The sequence below is a fragment of the Oncorhynchus clarkii genome, chromosome 5, assembly GCF_045791955.1.
Source record: "Oncorhynchus clarkii lewisi isolate Uvic-CL-2024 chromosome 5, UVic_Ocla_1.0, whole genome shotgun sequence".
NCBI classification, from domain to species: Eukaryota; Metazoa; Chordata; class Actinopteri; order Salmoniformes; family Salmonidae; genus Oncorhynchus; species Oncorhynchus clarkii.
In genome coordinates this window covers 61,811,646-61,835,071 of record NC_092151.1, presented here as the reverse complement: position 1 = coordinate 61,835,071, position 23,426 = coordinate 61,811,646, and the positions used below count along the sequence as shown (strand labels likewise).

General features: G+C 41.3%; 2 protein-coding genes across 3 annotated transcripts; both read right to left on the bottom strand.

The window, feature by feature from the left end:
- Positions 1-460: 460 nt before the first annotated feature.
- On the bottom strand, positions 461-4,952 carry LOC139410149 (complement factor D-like). 2 transcript variants are annotated; one of them, XM_071155594.1, is made up of 5 exons: positions 4,865-4,952; positions 4,519-4,640; positions 2,179-2,311; positions 963-1,217; positions 461-791 (listed from the first exon to the last, which is right to left on the bottom strand). In XM_071155594.1, the coding sequence occupies exons 1-5, from the start codon at positions 4,865-4,867 to the stop codon at positions 636-638; spliced, it is 669 nt and encodes a 222-aa protein (XP_071011695.1). In that variant the 5' UTR covers positions 4,868-4,952; the 3' UTR covers positions 461-635. The 2 variants fall into 2 exon arrangements, with proteins under 2 accessions (XP_071011695.1, XP_071011694.1); XM_071155593.1 differs by having other exon boundaries at positions 4,478-4,640; positions 4,865-4,946.
- A 5,394-nt stretch (positions 4,953-10,346) lies between these two features.
- On the bottom strand, positions 10,347-23,049 carry LOC139410148 (granzyme-like protein 1). Its single transcript, XM_071155592.1, has 5 exons — positions 22,926-23,049; positions 19,040-19,190; positions 18,706-18,847; positions 18,022-18,288; positions 10,347-11,139 (listed from the first exon to the last, which is right to left on the bottom strand). The coding sequence occupies exons 1-5, from the start codon at positions 22,984-22,986 to the stop codon at positions 10,987-10,989; spliced, it is 774 nt and encodes a 257-aa protein (XP_071011693.1). The 5' UTR covers positions 22,987-23,049; the 3' UTR covers positions 10,347-10,986.
- Positions 23,050-23,426: the final 377 nt, after the last annotated feature.

Here is a 23,426-nt window from a genome sequence, read left to right as displayed (position 1 = left end):
CATGACCAGACTTTGCCCTTCCAGAGATGTAAGTACATTATGCTTTGAGACTGGAAATTAAGCAGGAATGATGAATTAGTCAATTACAGCAATCAATGACATAATCTGACAACCTGCAGTATCTGGCACTGACTTCTCCTCAGGTACACTATAATGGAGATGTGCTAGAACCTGGAGCCAATAGTGTGTCCAAACTTCATTGGTCAGCTTATCCAGAGGCTACTGCTTGACCAGCCAGACCAGGTGAGTGACCAAGGACCTAAATTAAGTAGAGAGTCTGTGTATCCTATTGTCATATTGTGTTGTTTTTACCTTACATCAAAACTTACCAAATTCACAAAATCGGTGGAGGTTGTTTTTAGTCTTTGAACACCAAGGAAAGAAATGATAAGTATATGGATCAATGTTTTTTACTGAATTGTTTAGGGAACTCAAGTACTCCAAAGTGAGACACACAAGCTGAAATTAGTGCCGTTTAATAAGAATAGCAACAAGGGAACACGCAATCAGAGAAAAGTGTTATCTTTAGCACTTCAACAAAGACTTTGGGGCAACCCTGCTCTAAATGAAATCCTAATAAGTCATATAGTGAGATGTTGTGTAAGCACACACTGGCGGCTTACGTGCCAAAAACCTTAAGGGTTTCTCGCTAACTCCCTCTGAATCCATCGGCAGTACGAAGTCACTCGTGTGTACACATCAGGGGTACTAGGGTTGGCACACATCTGCCCTGAGAAAGAGACGATGCCCGCTGACATCCCGTTACACACCAACGGACCTCCTGAATCCCCCTGCAGTAGCAAACAATGCATTTTAATTAATTCAGAAAAACTGAGGAGTCATGTATCATAGTTTGTGCCTTGACCAAGAGAAACTCTAATCCAGTTATAGCCAATAATAGCCTGTTCTGACCATGAAAAACTAATTGCAGAGAGTTATAGCCTGTAACAGTGCAGTCATACCGAGCAGAAGCCTTGGAAAGCTCTGGGGCCTGTTGCGCACACCGTGCGCCTGGAGATGTTGACACCACTCCACCGGCGGCCACACTCTCTGGGTGATATGATGGTGGCGTTGACCTCCTGCAGCTTGTCTGGTGGGGTGCTGTTATCATCTATGTCCCCCCAGCCAGCCGTGGTGCACAGGCTTCCCTCAGCCATCGAACCATTCATCAGCGGGATCAGCTGCACTGCTCTGTTCAGGGTGGCCCTCCCTCTCAACTAAGAAAGATCACAGAGATAGCACACTCTATACAAAATCTGTATGTATTCATCTATGTTGTAAATATTCACTCATAGGCCAGTTTATTAGGTACACCACACCATTCACGAAAAAGGATCGCTGCGACAGACAGTGAGTCACGTGGCCATGGATTGCTATATAAAGCAGGCAGAAATGCATTGAGACATACAGTTACTGTTCGACTGAATGTTAGATTGGGCAAAACGAGTGACCTAAGTGACTGAGTGTGGTATGATCGTCGGTGCCAGGCACGCCGGATCCAGTATCTCAGAAATGTCTGTCCTCCTGGGCTTTTCACACACAACAGTGTCTAGGGTTTACAGAGAATGGTGTGACAAACAAAAAACATCCAGTCAGCGGCAGTCCTGTGGGCGAAAACAGCTCTTTGATGAGAGAGGTCGAAGGAGACAGGCAAGAATCCTGCAAGTCAACAGTGGTGTGCAGAACGGCATCTCAGAGTGCACAACTCGTAGATCCTTGTCACTGCTATTGCAGCAGACGACCACACCAGGTTTCACTCCTGTCAGATAAAAACAAGTGGGCATGCGATCACCAACACTTGACGATTGAGGAGTGGAAAAACATTGACTGGTCCGACGAGTCCTGGTTCCAGGTGCATCATGTTGATGGCAGAGTCAGGATTTGGCATAAGCACCATGAGTCCATGGACCCATCCTGCTTGGTGTCAATAGTACAGGCTGGTGGCTGTGGTGTACTGGTATGGGAATGTTTTCCTGGTACACGTAGGTCTCTTGATACCAACTGAGCAACGATTGAACACCATGCCCCGAATAATTCAGGCTGTTATACACTGAGTGTATGTATATAGGCTATGATTATATACATTATTTTGTATGTATTTTTCATGAATTTTAAACCTACAATGAAGTTAGTATCACTATGGAGATTATTGTAGGCTATGTCCTGGTTATCACTCACCTTGAGAAGCATGATGTCATTCTCCAGGTTGTCCCCAAACCTGGGGTGTGGAATGTATTTTACTACATTGAATTTTTGTTGTGAATTTTCATCCTCTGACAAGTCGTGAGCCCCAAGAACCACCCTGTAACGCCTGAAAATCAGCACATGAAAGAATTTACTTGTGTATTTACCTTGACAGACTGGTGTAATAACATTGAAATACATGTTGGATTGATCCTACAGCATTGTTACACTCAACAACCCTGAAGCAACAATCAGCAGACAAAAATGAGAAATTAGCACAAAATAAATATTAGACAATGTTAAAGCATTGGCTCAGAGAAAAGCACCAGGTATGGATGGCTTTCTATTAGAATTGTTCATAAGACACTGAGACAATGTAGCGCCCCTATATAATCAAATTAAACACGTGTCACTCAATTCAGTGCTTTCTAGTTCCATGTATCTAACAATTATCTCAGTTATATTAAAACCAGGAAAATCTGGAGTGTCCCTTGCATATTGATTACAGACCCATACATTTAATAAATTGTGACAATAATAACAAAAGTCATAAGAATGGCAAAAGTGGCAAAAGTCTTGATACATATTAATTAAAAATAAACACAAACATGTTTCGGTATACAATACGCTAAAAAACAAGATGTAGATTTATCAATAATGGCTGTTGATACCTGAAAAGGCTTTTGGCTGTCTTGAATGGCCATTTCTATGAAAAACTTTGGAAGCCTTTCAACTTTCCAGTTGAAATAATAAATGTCATAAATATATTATATAAATATCCTAAAGCTAAAATACACACAAATGATACATTATCTGATGATTTTGCTTTAGAAAGGGGCACAAGACAGGGATGGTTCCCAAAGTTTTAAGATTTATTTTCAGTAATACCAATTAAAAGACATATATTTAAAAAAAAAAAAGTGTACTCCGTCATAATTCACTTCATGGGAAAATAAAACTCAAACTAAAAAGGAAAGTTTGACATCTTCCTAAGTCGGAGGGTGGTTTTAACCTTCCAGACTTGGAATCGTTTCAACTCTCTACCCAAGGCTTTTACTTGCGACATAATTAAATGCACTAAAGAGTAACAATGGGTACATATTGAAGATGTGCATGCTCATCCCCAGAATGTTTTCACGTGTCTATTTTCAAAGGATAAAGCAGAGAACATTAACAACTTCATAGTTAAGAACACTATAACAACATTGAAGAACATGAAACGGATTCTACAAGAACCAATATCACTCCCTAAAAACCATGGAGCAACCCTTGGATAGCTTTTCAGAATTCACCGATTAAATTGGCCCACGTGGAAAACTAAAGGTATAGAAACCGTAAATGATGTGGTAATAGGAAATACAATTATTTCCATGACAGAATTAAAAGCATTTTAGACTGACCAATGTAGACATTTTCAAATACATGCAGCTTAAAAGTTTTATATCACAAAATGTCCACCTGAAAGCATTTGGACATCAGAGCAATGTTGAGGGAATCCTATTTGAGTCAGAAAAACCTTGCAGAGAGCCTATTTAACTGGCAATCACTTAGAAAAAATATTAACTGTTGGAACCAAGACTTAAAAATAACTGATATTGGCACCAGATGGAGGGAGTGTTGGAACATAACAAACTAAAATTACAGTTAACAAAAATGTACTCTTAATCCAGTATAAACTAATGTAGAGAATGTATTATACAAGAGACAAAATTCACAAATTACAGCACAGTGGCAGAGTCATGTCTTAACAATGACTCAATCATTATTGCCTTCTGGGAGTGCTATAAAGTCCAAACGTTATGGGCGGAGTTAGAAAGCTGTCTGTCAGACGTTTTACAATGTAAATGTACTTTTAATCCGTCTATTGGCATATTTCAAGACATAGTATATCCTTGAGGGTGCGATGAGATACCCAATGGGTTGGACAGTATTATTTGTGTCACTTATATTGAATAAGCTATTACTTAAATACTGGACGTCAAATGATACTCCAACGTCAAGAGAATGGAAGAATCACATGCTTTATTTAAATATGAATCAAATCTGGGTACAGACAGAAACAACATAACATAATCTGAAGTCATATGAGGCAGAGTCTTGCAAGCGTTGGAAACAACATTGGGTGTGGATACAGTGGGTCAATGTGGGTCTGAGCAAGTGTGGTGTAATTCACGTTTGTTGAAATATATGTCATTGTTAAGTTGTCTATTGTTTTTGTCTATGTATGTAAAATATAAAAAATAAAAAAACATTTAAATAAATGAGTTTGAGAGATTCTGAAAAGACTTCTCACCCGTCACAGTGAGCAGCAGTGAGGACAAAATCTTCTCTCACCAGAACTCCTCCACAGGAATGTTGACCTCGGGACTGTAAGGAAGCCATGTATGGACGAGAGTTGCGAGCTGCCTCTCTTCCACCAACAATACCCACCTTTGGCACCTTGCGCCCTTCAGTGCCTTTGAACAGAAAGTAGAGAATACTTTTTGTATAGCTGTTGGTTTGTCAGTATTCATTACTGCCAAATATAATATGAACTGCCTTTAGAGCTGTATGCAGAAGCATTAACATTTGTCAAATATACTTTTCGTAACTAGTACTATACTTCAATATTAGTCTGCATTGTGTAGTCAGTTCGGTGCTAATGGAAGTTACTGTGTTATAGAATTTAAACATGCCTTACCATTCACGGCGATGATCAGCACTATGTGAAGAACCACTGAGCGGATTGCCATAGTGCATATGGACAAATGGCATGGTGCACCTCTCGGGTATATAAATGTGTGTGTGGTGGGGGGGGTTATTTCTCAATATTTTACTGTTTTCCAAATTCCGGACAGTACGGGGTCTTTGTTCCCCATTGCCACACACAGACTGTTTCCCAATATTATGCTGTGGCTGGTTTCAAGAGTTCCTTGATGGTGTATTCTGAGGAAAGATGGCTGTGATATTATGAAATCATGTCAGTTAAAGTTGATGTAATTTATTCATGCTTTCAAGATGGCGTAGCAGTTGGACATGTGTTTGTCTTGTCCCGTGTAAATAGTTGGTTTCTTTGTTTTTTTCTTATATATTTTAATCTCATCTATGAACTGAATATACTTTCCTGCAACCCGCCTCACCCAATGTGGTACGGATCTGCTATTTTTATACTTTATAACTGGAACCCCCATCAGAAGATAGCCAGCCTACTAGCAACTAGCTAGTAGTCAGTTAGCCACTGCTAGCTAACTGACTACTGACTAGTCAGTTAGCCACTGCTAGTCAGTTAGCCACTGAGCTCGGACACCAGCCAGCTTCAGCTTGGTCAATACCTGCCAGTCTGCACAGCGCGATATCAACCCAGAGAATATCGGACTGCTTTTCTCTACCACATCACCGGATGGATTCCTGCCGCTAGCTCTGGACCATTACACCTGATCATTGCAGCTAGCTAGCTACAACTGAGTGGCTATGGCTGGCTAACGCCTCTGTCCCGAAGCAAGCACCAGTTAGCCTTGAGCTAGCCTCGAGCTAGGCCCATCTCCCGGCTAGCCAAAGAGGTATACCAGCTAAATCTTGGGCTACAATACCCCTTGGCCTGGACCCTTTATTTCCGACACGCAGCCCCGTCGATTCATCACAACTGGTCTGCCGACGTAATTGTCCGAGGTGGTTTCAACAGGCTTTTCCGTTGCGATGTCGCCGAAGACCCATCTGCTAGCCCCCGTCCACTAGCTTTCTGAATCGTCGTGTCCTAGCATAGTAGCGACTACCGAACGGCTCCCTGTTATAGACCCCCCTCAGTCCCCAGCTGTGCCCTGGACACCATATGTGAATTGATTGCCCCACATCTATCTTAAGAGTTCGTACTGTTAGGAGACCTAAACTGGGATATGCTTAACACCCTGGCCATCCTACAATCTAAGCTAGATGCCCTCAATCTCACACAAATTATCAAGGAACCTACCAGGTACAACCCTAAATCCGTAAGCATGGGCACCCTCATAGAAATCATCCTGACCAACTTTCCCTCTAAATACACCTCTGCTGTCTTCAACCAGTATCTCAGCGATCACTGCCTCATTGCCTGCGTCCATAATGGGTCCATAATGGGTCCAACCACCCCTCATCACTGTCAAATGCTCCGTAAAACACTTCAGCGAGCAGGCCTTTCTAATCGACCTGGCCCAGGTATCCTGGAAGGATATTGACCTCATCCCGTCAGTAGAGGATGCCTGGTAGCTCTTTAAAAGTGCTTTCCTCGCCATCTTAAATAAGCATGCCCCGTTCAAAAAATGTAGAACTAAGAACAGATATAGCCCTTGGTTCACCCCAGACTTGACTGCCCTTGACCAGCACAAAAACATCCTGTTCACCAACTACTTCTCAGATAGAGTTCAGTGTGTCAAATCGGAGGGCCTGTTGTCCGGACCTCTGGCAGTCTCTATGGGGGTGCCACAGGGTTCAATTCTCGGGTTGACTCTTTTCTCTGTATATATCAATGATGTCGCTCTTGCTGCTGGTGATTCTCTGTTCCACTTCTACGCAGATGACACCATTCGGTATACTTCTGGCCCTTCTTTGGACAATGTGTTAACAAACCTCCAAACAAGCTTCAATGCCATACAACACTCCTTCCGTGGCCTCCATCTGCTCTTAAATGCAAGTAAAACTAAATGCATGCTCTTCAACCAATTGCTGCCCGCACCCGCCCACCCGACTAGCATCACTACTCTGGACGGTTCTGACATAGAATATGTGGACAACTACAAATACCTAGGTGTCTGGTTAAACTCTCCTTCCAGACTCACATTAAGCATCTCCAATCCAAATACTTATATCTCCCTCTCTAACTTTAAGCATCAGCTGTCAGAGTATCTTACCGATCACTGTACCTGTACACAGCCAATCTGTAGAAAGCACACCCAACTACCTCATCCCCATATTGTATTTTTTTTTTGTTGCTCTTTTGCACCCCAGTATCTCTACTTGCACATCAAAATTGTAATTATTGTAAACTGTAATTATGGCCTATTTATTGCCTTACGTCCCTAATCTTACTACATTTGCACATACTGTATTTTGTGTTATTGACTGTATGTTTGTTTATCCCATGTGTAACTCTGTGTTGTTGTTTTTGTCCCACTGCTTTGCTTTATCTTGGCCAGGTCGCAGTTGTAAATGAGTACTTGTTCTCAACTGGCCTACCTGTTTAAATAAAGGTGAACTATATATATATATTTTTTAAATGATACTCAAACATGCAGAAGCATTATTTTAGAAAGCAAATTGCAAAGGCTCCATGTTGTGGTATTGCTGCGGGCACTTGTGCAATGAGAAGCTACCACTTGCCGTTGTTGGCATTGTTGGGACATTGTGGTGTTTACCAGGATTTTCTCATGTAAACCTTTCCCAGCATTCGCTGGTTTGAATAGCCTGCAAAACTGTTTAGGTACAACAAACATTACATTCTATCTGATGTGTGTGCAATTCTTTATATTGATCACAAGAGACATTTCACTCTGATCTGTTAGGCACACATTTATTTCCCTTACACGACAGTACATACATGGTAATTGTTATGCATTTAACATAGACAATAAAGATAGACACCCAATGTAAGAAAAACATCAGGAGTACGAGTAGGTATTAATATAAAAATAATTGGACTGCAATCAAAACTAGCATATTAGCACGTTCATTTTGCAGGATAAATCCTAACATATTTTCTTGTTGATTACCTTCTTTATCCAGAGTAAGAACTTGGAAATCTGACTATAGACATTGGGCATGTACAGAGAGTCACAGTTTCCATCCGAGTTGACGGAGATGACACCCACAGCCATTCCATTGAACACCAAAGGACCACTAGAATCCCCCTGTGGGAGAGAGGATGATCACCTTATAGGTTACATACCAGTCAAAATTGTCCCATTTCGGTGCATGTATGATGTAGGCTACACACGTATGAACATCACATTGTCTTCCTACAATTTTCAAAGTCAATATTATATATCTTTGGAGTTAAACAAAACTGACAAGCCATTCTTGGTCAGGTATATTCACCTGTACAGATGACCTTGGGAGGAAGTTTACGCCACTCCTTCTGGCAGACATTCAGGACAATGGTAGTCATGTCCACCACTTGAAGGTCATCAACAAGGCACTTGGTGTTGGGTTTGATGACTTGGTCCTAGAATTTTCCCTGTTTTCACAGCTTTATTTGATTTAGCCTTCTTAGACAGCTTGAAACACATGTGTAGGCCAAAACGTGGGAATCTGTAGTATTAGCAATTACTGATGAATGCGTATGACCTATTAGGATGTACACTTAGTAATAGTGTAAATAATAATATAAAGACAAATTATATTGATACAAATATGTCACTATAGGCCTACCTTCAGAATCATGATGTCATTACCAGTGTCAACATCTTCATAGTTGGTTGCATTTGTTTTCCACATTGTATCTGACAGAGATGGTACTGCAGGGTATTCTTCTGTGCTTTTTTCCCCCCATTGATGAGATAGTAAAAGTGGCCACAATGAACTAAACGGTAAGGTAATAGGCATTTGTTCAGATCTCATTGATGCCCATCAAGTTCAGGAGAGAGAATTACCCAGATAGGTCAGGGGTACAGTAAGTAGTTTGTTTGTGGTGTACATCGTGCTTGGAGGGCTTGTCAGAAATACCAGATTCAACCTTGGCCCCTTGGCCTTGGTCGATCTGAGGACAGCTGTGGTTTCACTTCTATGATGACAATCTATGATGTTTCCATCGATCCTTGTATGGTTTTCCTGTAAAGCCAAGGTACGTGTTTTCTGCATTTACCATAACTCTGTCGGCCCTTCTGCATATGAATAGGTGGAGGGTTATCATGGGGACCTTATATGTGACACACTGATGGTTGCCAATCCTCCTTGTTGTTGTGTTGATGACCTTATACTGTTTGTATATGATTGGCTGGTGGTAATTTAGAGTGTATGAATACTCGTAGTTGCATGCAGTGCTGCATTTACCTCATATAGGTCAACTCAACTCCCTCTCCCTCATGCAAGAGCCGTGTCTTCTCCTGGTTGATGCTCTCCTGTGTTACCATGCCAACTATGAACAACCTTTGGTTTACAAAGGCTGACGACATTCTTGATGCTTTGAAAGACACAGTGACAGTCATAAGACCTTGCCACTCTCAGTGGTCCTGCACTAGAGGAAGAGGGGAGGGGCATATCTTCTTACAATGAAAAACTAGTTGAGATAGGCCTGCGCAGTGCACCTATTCAGAACAACATGTCAACTACGAAAGGGCCATACCTTTCTAGTCACTGTAGAAACAACAGTAAATCCCATTTTAAAATGTAATGTTAGTTCAAGAGGAAGTTGTGTTGTGCTCATTGAAATGTAACCTTTTTTTGGGGTGTATCTGTACTTTACTATTTATATGTTTTGACAAGTTTCACTTCACTACATTCCTAAAGAAAATGTACTTTTTACTCCATACATTTTCCCTGACTCCCCCAAGTACTTGTAACATTTCGAATGCTTAGCAGGACAGGAAAATGGTCCAATTTACACACTTATCAAGAGAACATCCCTGGTCTTCCCTACTGCCTCTGATCTGGCACTAAACACAAATGCTTCGTTTGGCACTAAAGTAATACTGCAAAAAATGTGGCAAAGCAATTCACTTTTTGTCCTGAATACTAAATCCTAGAGGAAAACCTGATTCAGTCTGCTTTCCACCAGACACTGGGAAATGAATTCATCCTTCAGGTGGAATATAACCTAAAACACAAGGCCAAATCTACACTGGAGTTACCAAGAAGACAGTGAATGTGTCCGTCCGAGTTGCAGTTTTGACTTAAATCTACTTTAAAATCTTAGCAAGACCTGAAAATGGTTGTCTAGCAATGTTCAACAACCAATTTGACAGAGCTTGAAGAATTTTGGAAAAAAATTATGTTGCACAGTCCAAGTGTGGAAGCCTCTTAGAGACCCAGAAAAACTCACAGCTGTAATTGTTACCAAAGGTGCTTCTACAAAGTATTGACTCAGGGGTGTGAATACTTATGTAAATTAGATATTTCTGTATTTCATTTTCAATACATTTGTACTCATTTCTAAAACATGTTTTCCCTTTGGGACTATGGGATATTGTGTGTAGATGGGTGAGAGAAAAAAATTATTCAATCCATTTTTAATTCAGGCTGTAACAACAAGATGTGGAATAAGTCAAGGGGTATAAATACTTTCTGAAGACAGACACCACAGGGATCATGTCCTCTGGTCTGAAAACAGAAGCTGTGTTGTGGTTTCAAAGCATTGTGACAGCTTCATGAAACAAGTTACTCTGTATTCTTGACCACAAGTTTCCATGTGTGGTGATGTTTGGTGATGACAGCTGAAGATGCGAGAAGAGCTCGCTGTCTGAAGAGGTATACTCAAATCAAACGTTTATTGGTTATGTACGCAGTTTAGCAGATGTTAGCGCATGCAGCGAAAGCTTATGTTACTAGCTCCTAACAATGCAATAAAATGTCAAACAAGTACACAAATTGAACAAAATAAAAACACAACAAATCAATAAATGTCAGAATTAATCCAATTAACACCCCAAATAGCACTAACAGTAATCCAAATGCAAATGACTTGAGGCTGTTACTGAAAATCTACTAAAATACAAACATACACGTGCATGCATATACACTAATCCTACTCGAGCATACACACACACACACACACGGTACAGAGCTCATTGAAGAACGGACATCCTTTATTGTTTGATACAATGATATATAATTGTCACTCAGTTAATGTCTCATTCCTTAATACTTAATGATAGACTTGATCCAGGAAAGATACTTGGATATTTTGGTGTAGACGTTGGGCTTCTGTGGCTCATTGCAGTTTCCTTGCTGGTTGAATGACACAACACCTACTGCTGTCCCCTTACACACCAGAGGACCTCCTGAATCTCCCTGCAATGATAGTTGAAACAATGGAGGGAGAAAATAAAAAAAACACTTTACATTTGCAAAGAAAATCGCTTATTTATAATTAATGCATTATCAGAATTAAAAGGGCAATTCCAACACTTTTCAACCTCATATTCATTATCTCCAGCACCAAACCAGTGTTTAAATATGAAGAGTTTCATTCCAAAATGCTGCATATCCAATTTCAGAAATGTTGGTAAATTAGCTTTTATTTTTTAAAGAACTTATCAATGAGATTGTTGAGTTGTTTCACTATCTAATCAATGCATGGGGTTGTTCAATGACAGACATACAGGGCCTTCGGAAAGTATTCAGACCCCTAGACTTTTTCCACATTTTGCTACCTTACAACCTTATTGTAAAACTGATTTAAAATATTTATTCCCCCTCATCAATCCACATACAATATTCCATAATGACAAAGCAAAAACGTTTACTAATTTATAAAAAATTACAAAATAAAATATCACATTTACATAAGTATTCAGACCCTTTACTCAGTACTTTCTTGAAGCACCTATGGCAGCGATTACAGCATCGATTCTTCTTGGGTATGACACTACAAGCTTGGCACACCTCTATTTAGGGAGGTTCTCCCATTCTTCTCGGCAAATCCTCTCAAGCTGTCAGGTTGGATGTGGAGCGTTGCTGTAAATAGAGTAAATTAAATCATAGCTTAAACTATTACAGACCACAAAGGGAAACCCAGACGCTCTATGCTCGCTTCCAGGCAAGCAACACTGAAGCATGCACCAGTGGGTCAGACGTTCACATACACTAAGTTGACTGTGCCTTTAAACAGCTTGGAAAAATTACAGAAAATTATGTCATGGCTTTAGAAGTTTCTGATAGGCTAATTGACATAATTTGAGTCAATTGGAGTTGTACCTGTGGATGTATTTCAAGGCCTACCTTCAAACTCGGTGCCTCTTTGCTTGACATGGGAAAATCAATAGAAATCAGCCAAGACCTCAGAAAAATAATTGTAGACCTCCACGAGTCTGGTTCATCCTTGGGAGCAATTTCCAAACGCCTGAAGGTACCACGTTCATCTGTACAAACAATAGTACGCAGGTATAAACACCATGGGACCACGCGGCCGTCATACCGCTCAGGAAGGAGACGCTTTCTGTCTCCTAGAGATGAACGTACTTTGGTGCAAAAAGTGCAAATCAATCCCAGAACAACAGCAAAGGACCTTGTGAAGATGCTGGAGGAAACAGGTACAAAAGTATCTATATCCACAGTAAAACGAGTCCTATATCGACACAACCTGAAAGACCGCTCAGCTTGGAAGAAGCCACTGCTCCAAAACCGCCATAAAAAAGCCAGACTACAGTTTGCCACTGCACATGGGGACAAAGATCGTACTTTGTAGAAATGTCCTCTGTCTGATGAAACAAAAATAGAACCGTTTGGCCATAATGACCATCATTATGTTTGGAGGAAAAAAGTAGAGGCTTGCAAGTAAAACAACACCATCCCAACTGTGAACGGTGGGGGTGGCAGCATCATGTTGTGGGGCTGCTTTGATTCAGGAGGGATTGGTGCACTTCACAAAATAGATGGCATCATGAGGAGGTGAAATGATGTGGATATATTGAAGCAGCATCTCAAGACATCAGTTAGGAAGTTAAAGCTTGGTCGCAAATGGGTCTTCCAAATGGACAATGACCCCAAGCATACTTCCATAGTTGTGGCAAAATGGCTTAAGGACAACAAAGTCAAGGTATTGAAGTGGCCATCACAAAACCCTGACCTCAATCCTATTGAAAATTTGTAGGCAGAACGGAAAAAGCGTGTGCGAGCAAGGAGGCCAAGGAACCTGATTCAGTTACACCAGCTCTGTCAGGAGGAATGGGCCAAAATTCACGCCCTCAGGTGGTAAGAGTAAGCAACAATACGTCTGCCACGCTAATCCTTAACACTGGGGCCCCTCAGGGGTGTGTACTTAGTCCCCTCCTGTACTTCCTGTTCACCCACAACTGCGTGGCCAAACACAACAACAACACCATCATTTAGTTTGCTGACGACACACCAGTGGTAGGCCTGATCACCGACAACGATGAGACAGCATTTAGGGAGGAGGTCAGAGAACTGGCAGTGTGGTGCTAGGACAACAGCCTCTCCCTCAATGTGAGCAAGACAAAGTAGCTGATCTTGGACTACATGAAAAGGCCCCCATTAACATCGATGGGGCTGTAGTGGAGCGGGGCTGTAGTGGAGCGGGTTGAGAGTTTCAAGTTCCTTGGTGTCCACATCACCAACGATCTATCATGGTCCAAGCACACCAAGACAGTCGTGAAGAGGGCACAACAAAACCTATTCCCCCTCAGGAGACTGAAAAGATTTGGCATGGGTCCTCAGATCCTCAAATGGTTCTACAGCTGCACCTGGTTGCATCGCTGCCTGGTATGGCAACTGCTCGGCCTCCAACCGCAAGGCACTACAGAGGGTAGTGCGTACGGCCCAGTTAATCACTGGGGCCAAGCTTCCTGCCATACAGGACCTATATAATAGGCGGTGTCAGAGGAAAGCCCATAAAATTGTCAGAGACTCCTGTCTCCAAAGTTAGACTTTCCTCTGCTACCGCAAGTCTAGGACCAAAAGGCTCCTCAACAGCTTCTACCCCCAAGCCATTAGACTGCTGAACAATTAATACAAATGAACCCCCCCCCCCTCTTTTGTACACTGCTGCTACTCCCTGTTTGTTTGTTACCTATGCATAGTCACTTTGCCCCCATCTACATGTACACATTACCTCAACTAGCCTGTACCCCTGCACACTGACTCGGTACCAGTTCCCCCTGTATATCGCCTCGTTATTGTGTTACTTTTTATTAGAGCCTACTTGGTAAATATTTTCTTCACCTTAAAGTCTACACTTGTTGTATTCGGAGCATGTGGCAAATCAAGTTGTATTTTCAGGTCTCCAGAGATGTTAGATCATGAACCTTCGCCCCCAGTCTGAGTTCCTGAGCATTATGGAGCAGGTTTTCATCAAGGATCTCTGTACTTTACTCCGTTCATCTTTGCCTCGATCCTGACTAATCTCCCAGTCCCTGTCGCTGAAAAACATCCCCACGGCATAATGCTGCCAACACCATGCTTCACCGTAGGGATGGTGCCAGGTCTCCTCCAGAAGTGACTTTTGGCATTCAGGCCAAAGAGTTCAATCTTGGTTTCATCAGACAATATAATCTCGTTTCTCATAATCTGAGAGTCCTTTAGGTGCCTTTTGACAAACTCCAAGCAGGCTGTCATGCGCCTTTTACTGAGGAGTTGCCACTCTTCCGTAAAAGCCTGATTGGTGAAGTGCTGCAGAGATGGTTGGCTTTCTGGAAGGTTCTCCCATCTCAACAAAAGAACTCTAGAGCATCTGTCAGAGTGACCATCAGGTTCTTGGTCTCCTCCCTGACCAAGGCCCTACTCCCCCGATTGCTCAGTTTGGCTCGGTGGCCAGCTCTAGGAAGAGTCTTGGGGGTTTCAAACTTCTTCCATTTAAGAATGATGGAGGCCACTGTGCTGCATAAATTTTTTGGCACCCTTCCACAGATCTGTGCCTTGACATAATCCTGTCTCGCAGCTCTACGGACAATTCATTCGTCCTTATGGCTTGGTTTTTGCCCTGACATGCACTGTCAAGTGTGGGACCTTATATAGACAGGTGTGTGCTTTTCCAAATCATGTCCAAACAATTGTATTTACCACAGGTGGACTCTTTCAACGTGAATATAAATATTTTATACACACATGAAGGTACCCATAAGCAATCATTTCTGATGGAAAAACACAAATGTGAAAACATTTGTGGATGTAGCGTTTTGGAAATAATCAGTTCATGTGTGAAAACGCATTTGTAGGATCTGTGGTTAAAATTACACTGCTCAAAAAAATAAGGGGAACACTTAAACAACACAATGTAACTCCAAGTCAATCACACTTCTGTGAAATCAAACTGTCCACTTAGGAAGCAACACTGATTGACAAGAAATTTCACATGCTGTTGTGCAAATGGAATAGACAACAGGTGGAAATTATAGGCAATTAGCAAGACACCCCCAATAAAGGAGTGGTTCTGCAGGTGGTGACAACAGACCACTTCTCAGTTCCTATGCTTCCTGGCTGATGTTTTGGTCACTTTTGAATGCTGGCGGTGCTTTCACTCTAGTGGTAGCATGAGACGGAGTCTACAACCCACACAAGTGGCTCAGGTAGTGCAGCTCATCCAGGATGGCACATCAATGCGAGCTGTGGCAAGAAGGTTTGCTGTGTCTGTCAGCGTAGTGTCCAGAGCATGGAGGCGCTACCAGGAGACAGGCCAGTACATCAGGAGACGTGGAGGAGGCCGTAGGAGGGCAACAACCCAGCAGCAGGACTGCTACCTCCACCTTTTTTCAAGGGGGAACAGGAGGAGCACTGCCAGAGCCCTGCAAAATGACCTCCAGCAGGCCACAAATGTGCATGTGTCTGCTCAAACAGTCAGAAACAAACTCCATGAGGGTGGTATGAGGGCCCAACGTCCACAGGTGGGGGTTGTGCTTACAGCCCAACACCGTGCAGGACGTTTGGCATTTGCCAGAGAACACCAAGATTGGCAAATTCGCCACTGGCGCCCTGTGCTCTTCACAGATGAAAGCAGGTTCACACTGAGCACGTGACAGATGTGACAGAGTCTGGAGATGCCGTGGAGAACGTTCTGCTGCCTGCAACATCCTCCAGCATGACCGGTTTGGCGGTGGGTCAGACACCCTGGACCCAAACTGCTACAGACCTTTATCCATCCTGCCCTGCTTATCTAAGGTCTTCAAAAGCCTAGTCAACAAACAGATCACTGACCATCTCGAATCCCACCGTACCTTCAACGCTGTGCAATCTGGTTTCTTTGCCGGTCACGGGTGCACCTCAGCCACGCTCAAGGTACTAAACGATATCATAACCGCCATCGATAAAAGACAGTACTGTGCAGCCGTCTTCATCGACCTGGCCAAGGCTTTCGACTCTGTCAATCACCATATTCTTATCGGCAGACTCAGTAGCCTCGGTTTTTCTAATGACCGCCTCGCCTGCTTCACCAACTACATTGCAGACAGAGTTCAGTGTGTCAAATCGGAGGGCATGTTGTCCGGTCCTCTGGCAGTCTCTATGGGGGTGCCACAGGGTTCAATTCTCGGGCCGACTCTTTTCTCTGTATATATCAATGATGTTGCTCTTGCTGCGGGCGATTCCCTGATCCACCTCTACGCAGACGACACCATTCTGTATACTTCTGGCCCTTCCTTGGACACTGTGCTATCTAACCTCCAAACGAGCTTCAATGCCATACAACACTCCTTCCGTGGCCTCCAACTGCTCTTAAACGCTAATAAAACCAAATGCATGCTTTTCAACCGTTCGCTGCCTGCACCCGCACGCCCGACTAGCATCACCACCCTGGATGGTTCTGACCTAGAATATGTGGACATCTATAAGAACCTAGATGTCTGGCTAGACTGTAAACTCTCCTTCCAGACTCATATCAAACATCTCCAATCTAAAATCAAATCTAGAGTCTGCTTTCTATTCCGCAACAAAGCCTCCTTCACTCACGCCGCCAAACTTACCCTAGTAAAACTGACTATCCTACCGATCCTCGACTTCGGCGATATCATCTACAAAATAGCTTCCTAATACTCTACTCAGCAAACTGGATGCAGTTTATCACAGTGCCATCCGTTTTGTTACTAAAGCACCTTATGCCACCCACCACTGCGACCTGTATGCTCTAGTCGGCTGGTCCTCGCTACATATTCGTCGCCAGACCCACTGGCTCCAGGTCATCTACAAGTCCATGCTAGGTAAAGCTCTGCCTTATCTCAGTTCACTGGTCACGATGGCAACACCCACCCGTAGCACGCGCTCCAGCAGGTGTATCTCACTGACCATCCCTAAAGCCAACACCTCATTTGGCCGCCCTCCATGTGCTCACCAGAGGTAGCCTGACTGCCATTAGGTACCGAGATGAGATCCTCAGACCCTTTGTGAGACCATATGCTGGTGCGGTTGGCCCTGGGTTCCTCCTAATGCAAGACAATGCTAGACCTCATGTGGCTGGAGTGTGTCAGCAGTTCCAGCAAGAGGAAGGCATTGATGCTATGGACTAGCCCACCCGTTCCCCAGACCTGAATCCAATTGAGCACATCTGGGACATCATGTCTCGCTCCATCCACCAACGCCACGTTGCACCACAGACTGTCCAGGAGTTGGCGGATGCTTTAGTCCAGGTCTGGGAGGAGATCCCTCAGGAGACCATCCGCCACCTCATCAGGAGCATGCCCAGGCGTTGTAGGGTGGTCATACAGGCACGTGGAGGCCACACACACTACTGATCCTCATTTTGACTTGTTTTAAGGACATTACATCAAAGTTGGATCAGCCTGTAGTTTGGTTTTCCACTTTAATTTTGAGTGTGACTCCAAATCCAGTCCTCCATGGGTTGATCAATTTGATTTCCATCGATCATTTTTGTGTGATTTTGTTGTCAGCATATTCAACTATGTAAAGAAAAAAGTATTTAATAAGAATATTTCATTCATTCAGATCTAGGATGTGTTATTTTAGTGTTCCCTTTATTTTTTTGAGCAGTGTATTTTCAAGACCTGTAACGCGTTTCTAGGCCAAGGGAGGGTATTTCCTTCCTCCCCATGTCACCACAAATCACATAGTGACTGAAAATGTTTACATTTTTGATGTTGTCATTGAGTAGAACTGTTTTACTACAAAGTTTTGAAATGCGCCATGTTCACACTGGTATTGTGCTGGTGATAATGAAAATGAGGTTTAAAAGTGGTGGAGTTGCCCTTTAACTACATTCTATGACCATACCTGGCAAACACCCTTATAATCAGCAGCGGTACCACCGGCACATATCAGAGACGGGGTTATGGTGGCAGTTTTCCCCCAAGATCTCTGGCAGGAACGTCTGTCTACAACGGTGACATTCACCTCCAGAAGGCGTGGGTTTGCAGTGCCCCCTGTTTCTGTGGCACCCCACCCTGCCACGGTACAGAAGGATTTGGCCTTGATGTCCTGGTCTTTCTTAGGGAGAGGGATCTGCTGCACAGCTTTGCTCTTCGGGGTCGTTTTGACAAGCTACAGTTAGAGCACATGACTGTAGTTAGGTTTTCTAATAAGCTATAGGATATATTATGCAACATCAATAGCCACTATGTACGCACATGGTCAAAGGTTTTCATACATGACTATGGGTCGTGTGGCTCAGTTGGTTGAGCATGGCGCTTGTAAGTTGCCAAAGTTGTGGGTTTGATTCCCAAGGAGGACCAGTACAAACAAAATGAAAAAATGAAGATGTATGAATATTGTAAGTTAGTCTGCATAAGAGCATCTGCTAAATGACTAAAATGTAGATGTAAATCACACCTCGTTTGAAAAAAAATGAAATGTTAATATATGTTATTTATAACAGTACATTTGGCATTTATTATTTGGGGAATGGGGTGCTAAGCTAAGAAACATTCTCACATTGTGCATACTTCCTTTGTCATGTACCTGCAACAGCATGATGTCGTTCTCCAATGTCTTAGCATTGTAACCAGGATGTATGTGGTAATATTTCACATCAATCCTGTAAGAAGAACTTTCCTGTCTTGTGATGTCATGAGCACCAACCACAACCGTCAGATTCACAGCCCTATGAAGAGGAAACCACAGTATACTTACTGAGCAGCTAAGCACACAGAACATTCTACAGCATAAAACAAATCTGCAATTTTTAAACAGATACCACAGAACTATTTATGACTTTTAGGTGTGAGTAGTTGAAGTTGTAGATGTAATTTTCTTACATAAATAGTTCAATAGGATAAGAGTAAAACACAATTACCATTTGTAGCAGTGGGCGGCTGTCATGACAAAGCTCTCAGACACGAGGAACCCTCCACAGATGTGTGACTTCTTTGCTTGTACAGAGACCATGTAGGGTTTGGAGTGGCGTGTGGCTTCTGCTCCATTCACTATGCCAGAGTCCTGGTAGGCTGGGACAGAGAGATTTGCCTAAATGAAACGTAGGTAGTGGTAGGCTATCACATCGGTACAAGATATTTAATTATTTTTCATGACATTTAAAAAATATATTTACACTACCATTCAAAGGTTTGGGGTCACTTAGAAATGTCCTTGTTTTCCATTAAAGCATCCATGAAATTAGTTGCAAAATGAATAGGAAATATAGTCAAGTTGTTGAAAAGGTTATAAATAATGATTTTGAATTTAAATAATAATTGTGTCCAAACTTTGCTTTCGTCAAAGAATCCTCCATTTGCCGCAATTACAGCCTTGCAGACCTTTGGCATTCTAGTTGTCAATCTGTTCCTGAATTCCTGAAGCACCTCCCATAAATTAGATTGGCTTGATGGGCACTTTTTATGTACCATACGGTCAAGCTGCTCCCACAACAGCTCAATAGGGTTGAGATCCGGTGACTGTGCTGGCCACTCCATTAGAGACAGAATACCAGCTGACTGCTTCTTCCCTAAATAGTTCTTTCATAGTTTGGAGCTGTGCTTTGGATCATTGTCCTGTTGTAGGAGGAAATTGGCTCTAATTAAGCGTTGCAAAATGGAGTTTCAGCCTTCCTTCTTTAAGATGCCTTTTACCCTGTACAAATCTCAAACTTTACCACCAACAAAGCACCCCCAGACATCACATTGCCTCCACCATGATTGACAGATGGCGTCAAGCACTCCTCCAGCATATTTTCATTTTTTCTGCGTCTCACGAATGTTCTTCTTTGTGATCCAAACACCTCAAACTTAGATTTGCCTGTCCATAACACCTTTTTCCAATCTTCCTCTGTCCAGTGTCTGTGTTCTTTTACCCATCTTAATCTTTTATTTTTATTGGCCAGTCTGAGATATGGCTTTTTCTTTGCAACTCTGCCTAGGAGGCCAGAATCCCAGAGTCGCCTCTTCACTGTTGACATTGAGACTGGTGTTTTGCGGGTACTATTTGATGAAGCTGCCAGTTGAGGACTTGAGGCGTCTCTTTCTCAAACTGGACACTAATGTACTTGTCCTCTTGCTCATTTGTGCACCAGGGCCTCCCACTCCTCTTTCTGTTCTGGTTAGAGCCGGTTTGCACTGTTCTGTGACGGGAGTAGTACACAGCATTGTACGAGATCTTCAGTTTCTTGGCAATTTCTTGCATGGAATAGCCTTCATTTCTCAGAACAAGAATAGACTGACGAGTTTCAGAAGAAAGTGCTTTGTTTCTGGCCATTTTAGCCTGTAATCGAACCCACAAATGCTGATGCTCCAGATATTCAACTAGTCTAAAGAAGGCCAGTTTTATTGCTTCTTTAATCAGGACAACAGTTTTCAGCTGTGCTAACATAACTGCAAAAGGGTTTTATAATGATCAATTAGCCTTTTATAATGATATACTTGGATTAGCTAACACAACGTGCCTTTGGATACATGAGTGATGGTTGCTGATAATGGGCCTCTGTACACCTATGTAAATGTAGATATTCCATGACAAATCTGCCGTTTCCAGCGAAAATAGTCATTTACAACATTAACAATGTCTACACTGTATTTCTGATCAATTTGATGTTATTTTAAATGGACCAACAAAAAAAACGCTTTTTTTACAAAAACAAGGACAGTTCTAAGTGACCCCAAACTTTTGAACAATAGTGTATATATTTTTTAACCTTTGCTTAACTAGGCAAGTCAGTTAAGTTTAAAAAATATATACACTATTGTTCAAAAGTTTGGGGTCACTTAGAAATGTCCTTGTTTTTGTAAGAAAAGCAGGGTTTTTTGGTCCATTTAAAATAACATCAAATGGATCAGAAATACAGTGTAGACATTGTTAATGTTGTAAATGACTTGATTCCCTTAAAATCATTCTCAATCTTTCTTTTATCAAATGTAAATGTGATATAATGTACGATATTGATGTTGAATGAGAGACTTTTAAAAGCAATTAAAATAATAAAGTAATAAAAATACAATTTTAAAAAGTAAAGAGCAGAATCCAGGCTGTATCACAACTGACTTGCCTAGTTAAGTAAAGGTTCAGAACTAATTCTTATTTACAATGACGGCCTACACCGGCCAAACCCGGACGACGCTGGGCCAATTGTGCGCCGCCCTATGGGCCTCCCAATCATGGCCGGTTGTGATACAGCCTGGATTCTGCTCTTTACTTTTTAAAATTGTATTTGTATTACTTTATTATTTTAATTGCTTTTAAAAGTCTCTCATTCAACATCAATACTGTACATTGTATCACATTTACATTTGATAAAAGAAAGATTTAGAATGATTTTAAGGGAATCAAGTCATTTACAACATTAACAATGTCTACACTGTATTTCTGATCAATTTTATGTTATTTTAAATGGACCCAAAAAATGTGCATTTCTTTCAAAAACGACATTTCTAAGTGACCCCCGGACGACGCTGGGCCAATTGTGCGCCGCCCTATGGGACTCCCAATCATGGCTGGTTGTGATACAGCCTGGATTCTGCTCTTTACTTTTTAAAATTGTATTTGTATTACTTTATTATTATTTGATTTTTTATTGCTTTAAAAATATTTCTCATTCAACATCAATACAATACATTATCACATTTACATTTGATAAAGAGATTGAGAATGATTTTAAGGAAATAAGAAGTAATTTACAACATTAAATGTCTCACTCTATTTCTGATCAATTTGATGATATTTTAAATGGAAATAAATATAAAAATTAAAATGCTTTTCTTTCAAAAACAAGGATATTTCTAAGTGACCCCAAACCTTTGAACGGTAGAGTATCTATGTATATATATTATTATTTTTTGAACGGTAGAGTATATATATATTTTTTGAATGGTAGAGTATATATATATATTTTGAACGGTAGAGTATATATATATTTTTTGAATGGTAGAGTATATATATATTTTTTGAACGGTAGAGTATATATATATTTTTTGAACGGTAGAGTATATATATATTTTTTGAACGGTAGAGTATATATATATTTTTTGAACGGTAGAGTATATATATATTTTTTGAACGGTAGAGTATATATATATTTTTTGAACGGTAGAGTATATATATATTTTTTGAACGGTAGAGTATATATATATTTTTTGAACGGTAGAGTATATATATATTTTTTGAACGGTAGAGTATATATATTTTTTGAACGGTAGAGTATATATATATTTTTTGAACGGTAGAGTATATATATATTTTTTGAATGGTAGAGTATTTTTTTTAACTGCTCTTTACTTTTTAAAATTGTGTTTTTATTACTTTATTGTTATTTGGATTTTTTTGCTTTAAAAATCTCTCATTGAACATCAATACCATACATTACATTTCATTGTAAAGAAAAATTGAGAATGATTAAGGGAATCAAAAGTCAAGAACTTCATCGTTCACCCCCTCCACGTTTCGTTTCAATGGTTCTTCTCCTTTTCAATTCAATTCATATTTGTTTAAAGACTGTCTCGCTGGAAACCAAAATATTTTCAAATGTATGTCAGCACAGGGTTTTCCATATTTGTGCGTTTACTGTACTTTACAATACAACTAAATTATTAATTGTACCATAATTGTCAGGTAACATTGTAAAACCAGAAAGAAGACCTGTGTGTCTATGTCCCTAGCGTCCCTTTGCTGTTCCAGAGAATAGAAGGTCAAATGTCCCACTCTGCTGCCCTCTGACCCAAGAGTGTGTAGACGTCAAAGGTGAAGTTTGGTCTTACCTGTGAGCCCTGGAGCAGGCAGGAGAGTGATGAGCAGGAGCAGGAGAGATGTGGCAGCCATGTTGTCAAAGAGCGTGTCTGAGAACGTGTTTGAGAGAGTGTGATGGGGTCTTTGTCTTCTCAGACTGGTGGGTTTAGAAGTGCAGAGTGTCTCTATGAACTTCTTCACAGGATGTACCACCTTAGCTTCACAGGATCACACCTATCAGAGTGTGAACTTTCCTTAAGTACTATCAATTGACACCTCTTATAGGCCTAGATCATCTACCATATTGTGACTTAATATTTGCTTATAATATATTTTTCTACCTAATTGTACTATAAGTTAACTTTCAAACAATCAAACAAATGGACTGTTTTAATCACTACTTTTTCACTTGAAAAATGGCTTAAAGTATTTGTAATTCCAGATAGTATTCATGGTTTAATATCACTGTAATGCTTGTATTTAGTTAAGAAATGCTTGTAGACTCATTTTGTCAGCCATGTGTCTCAGCTACT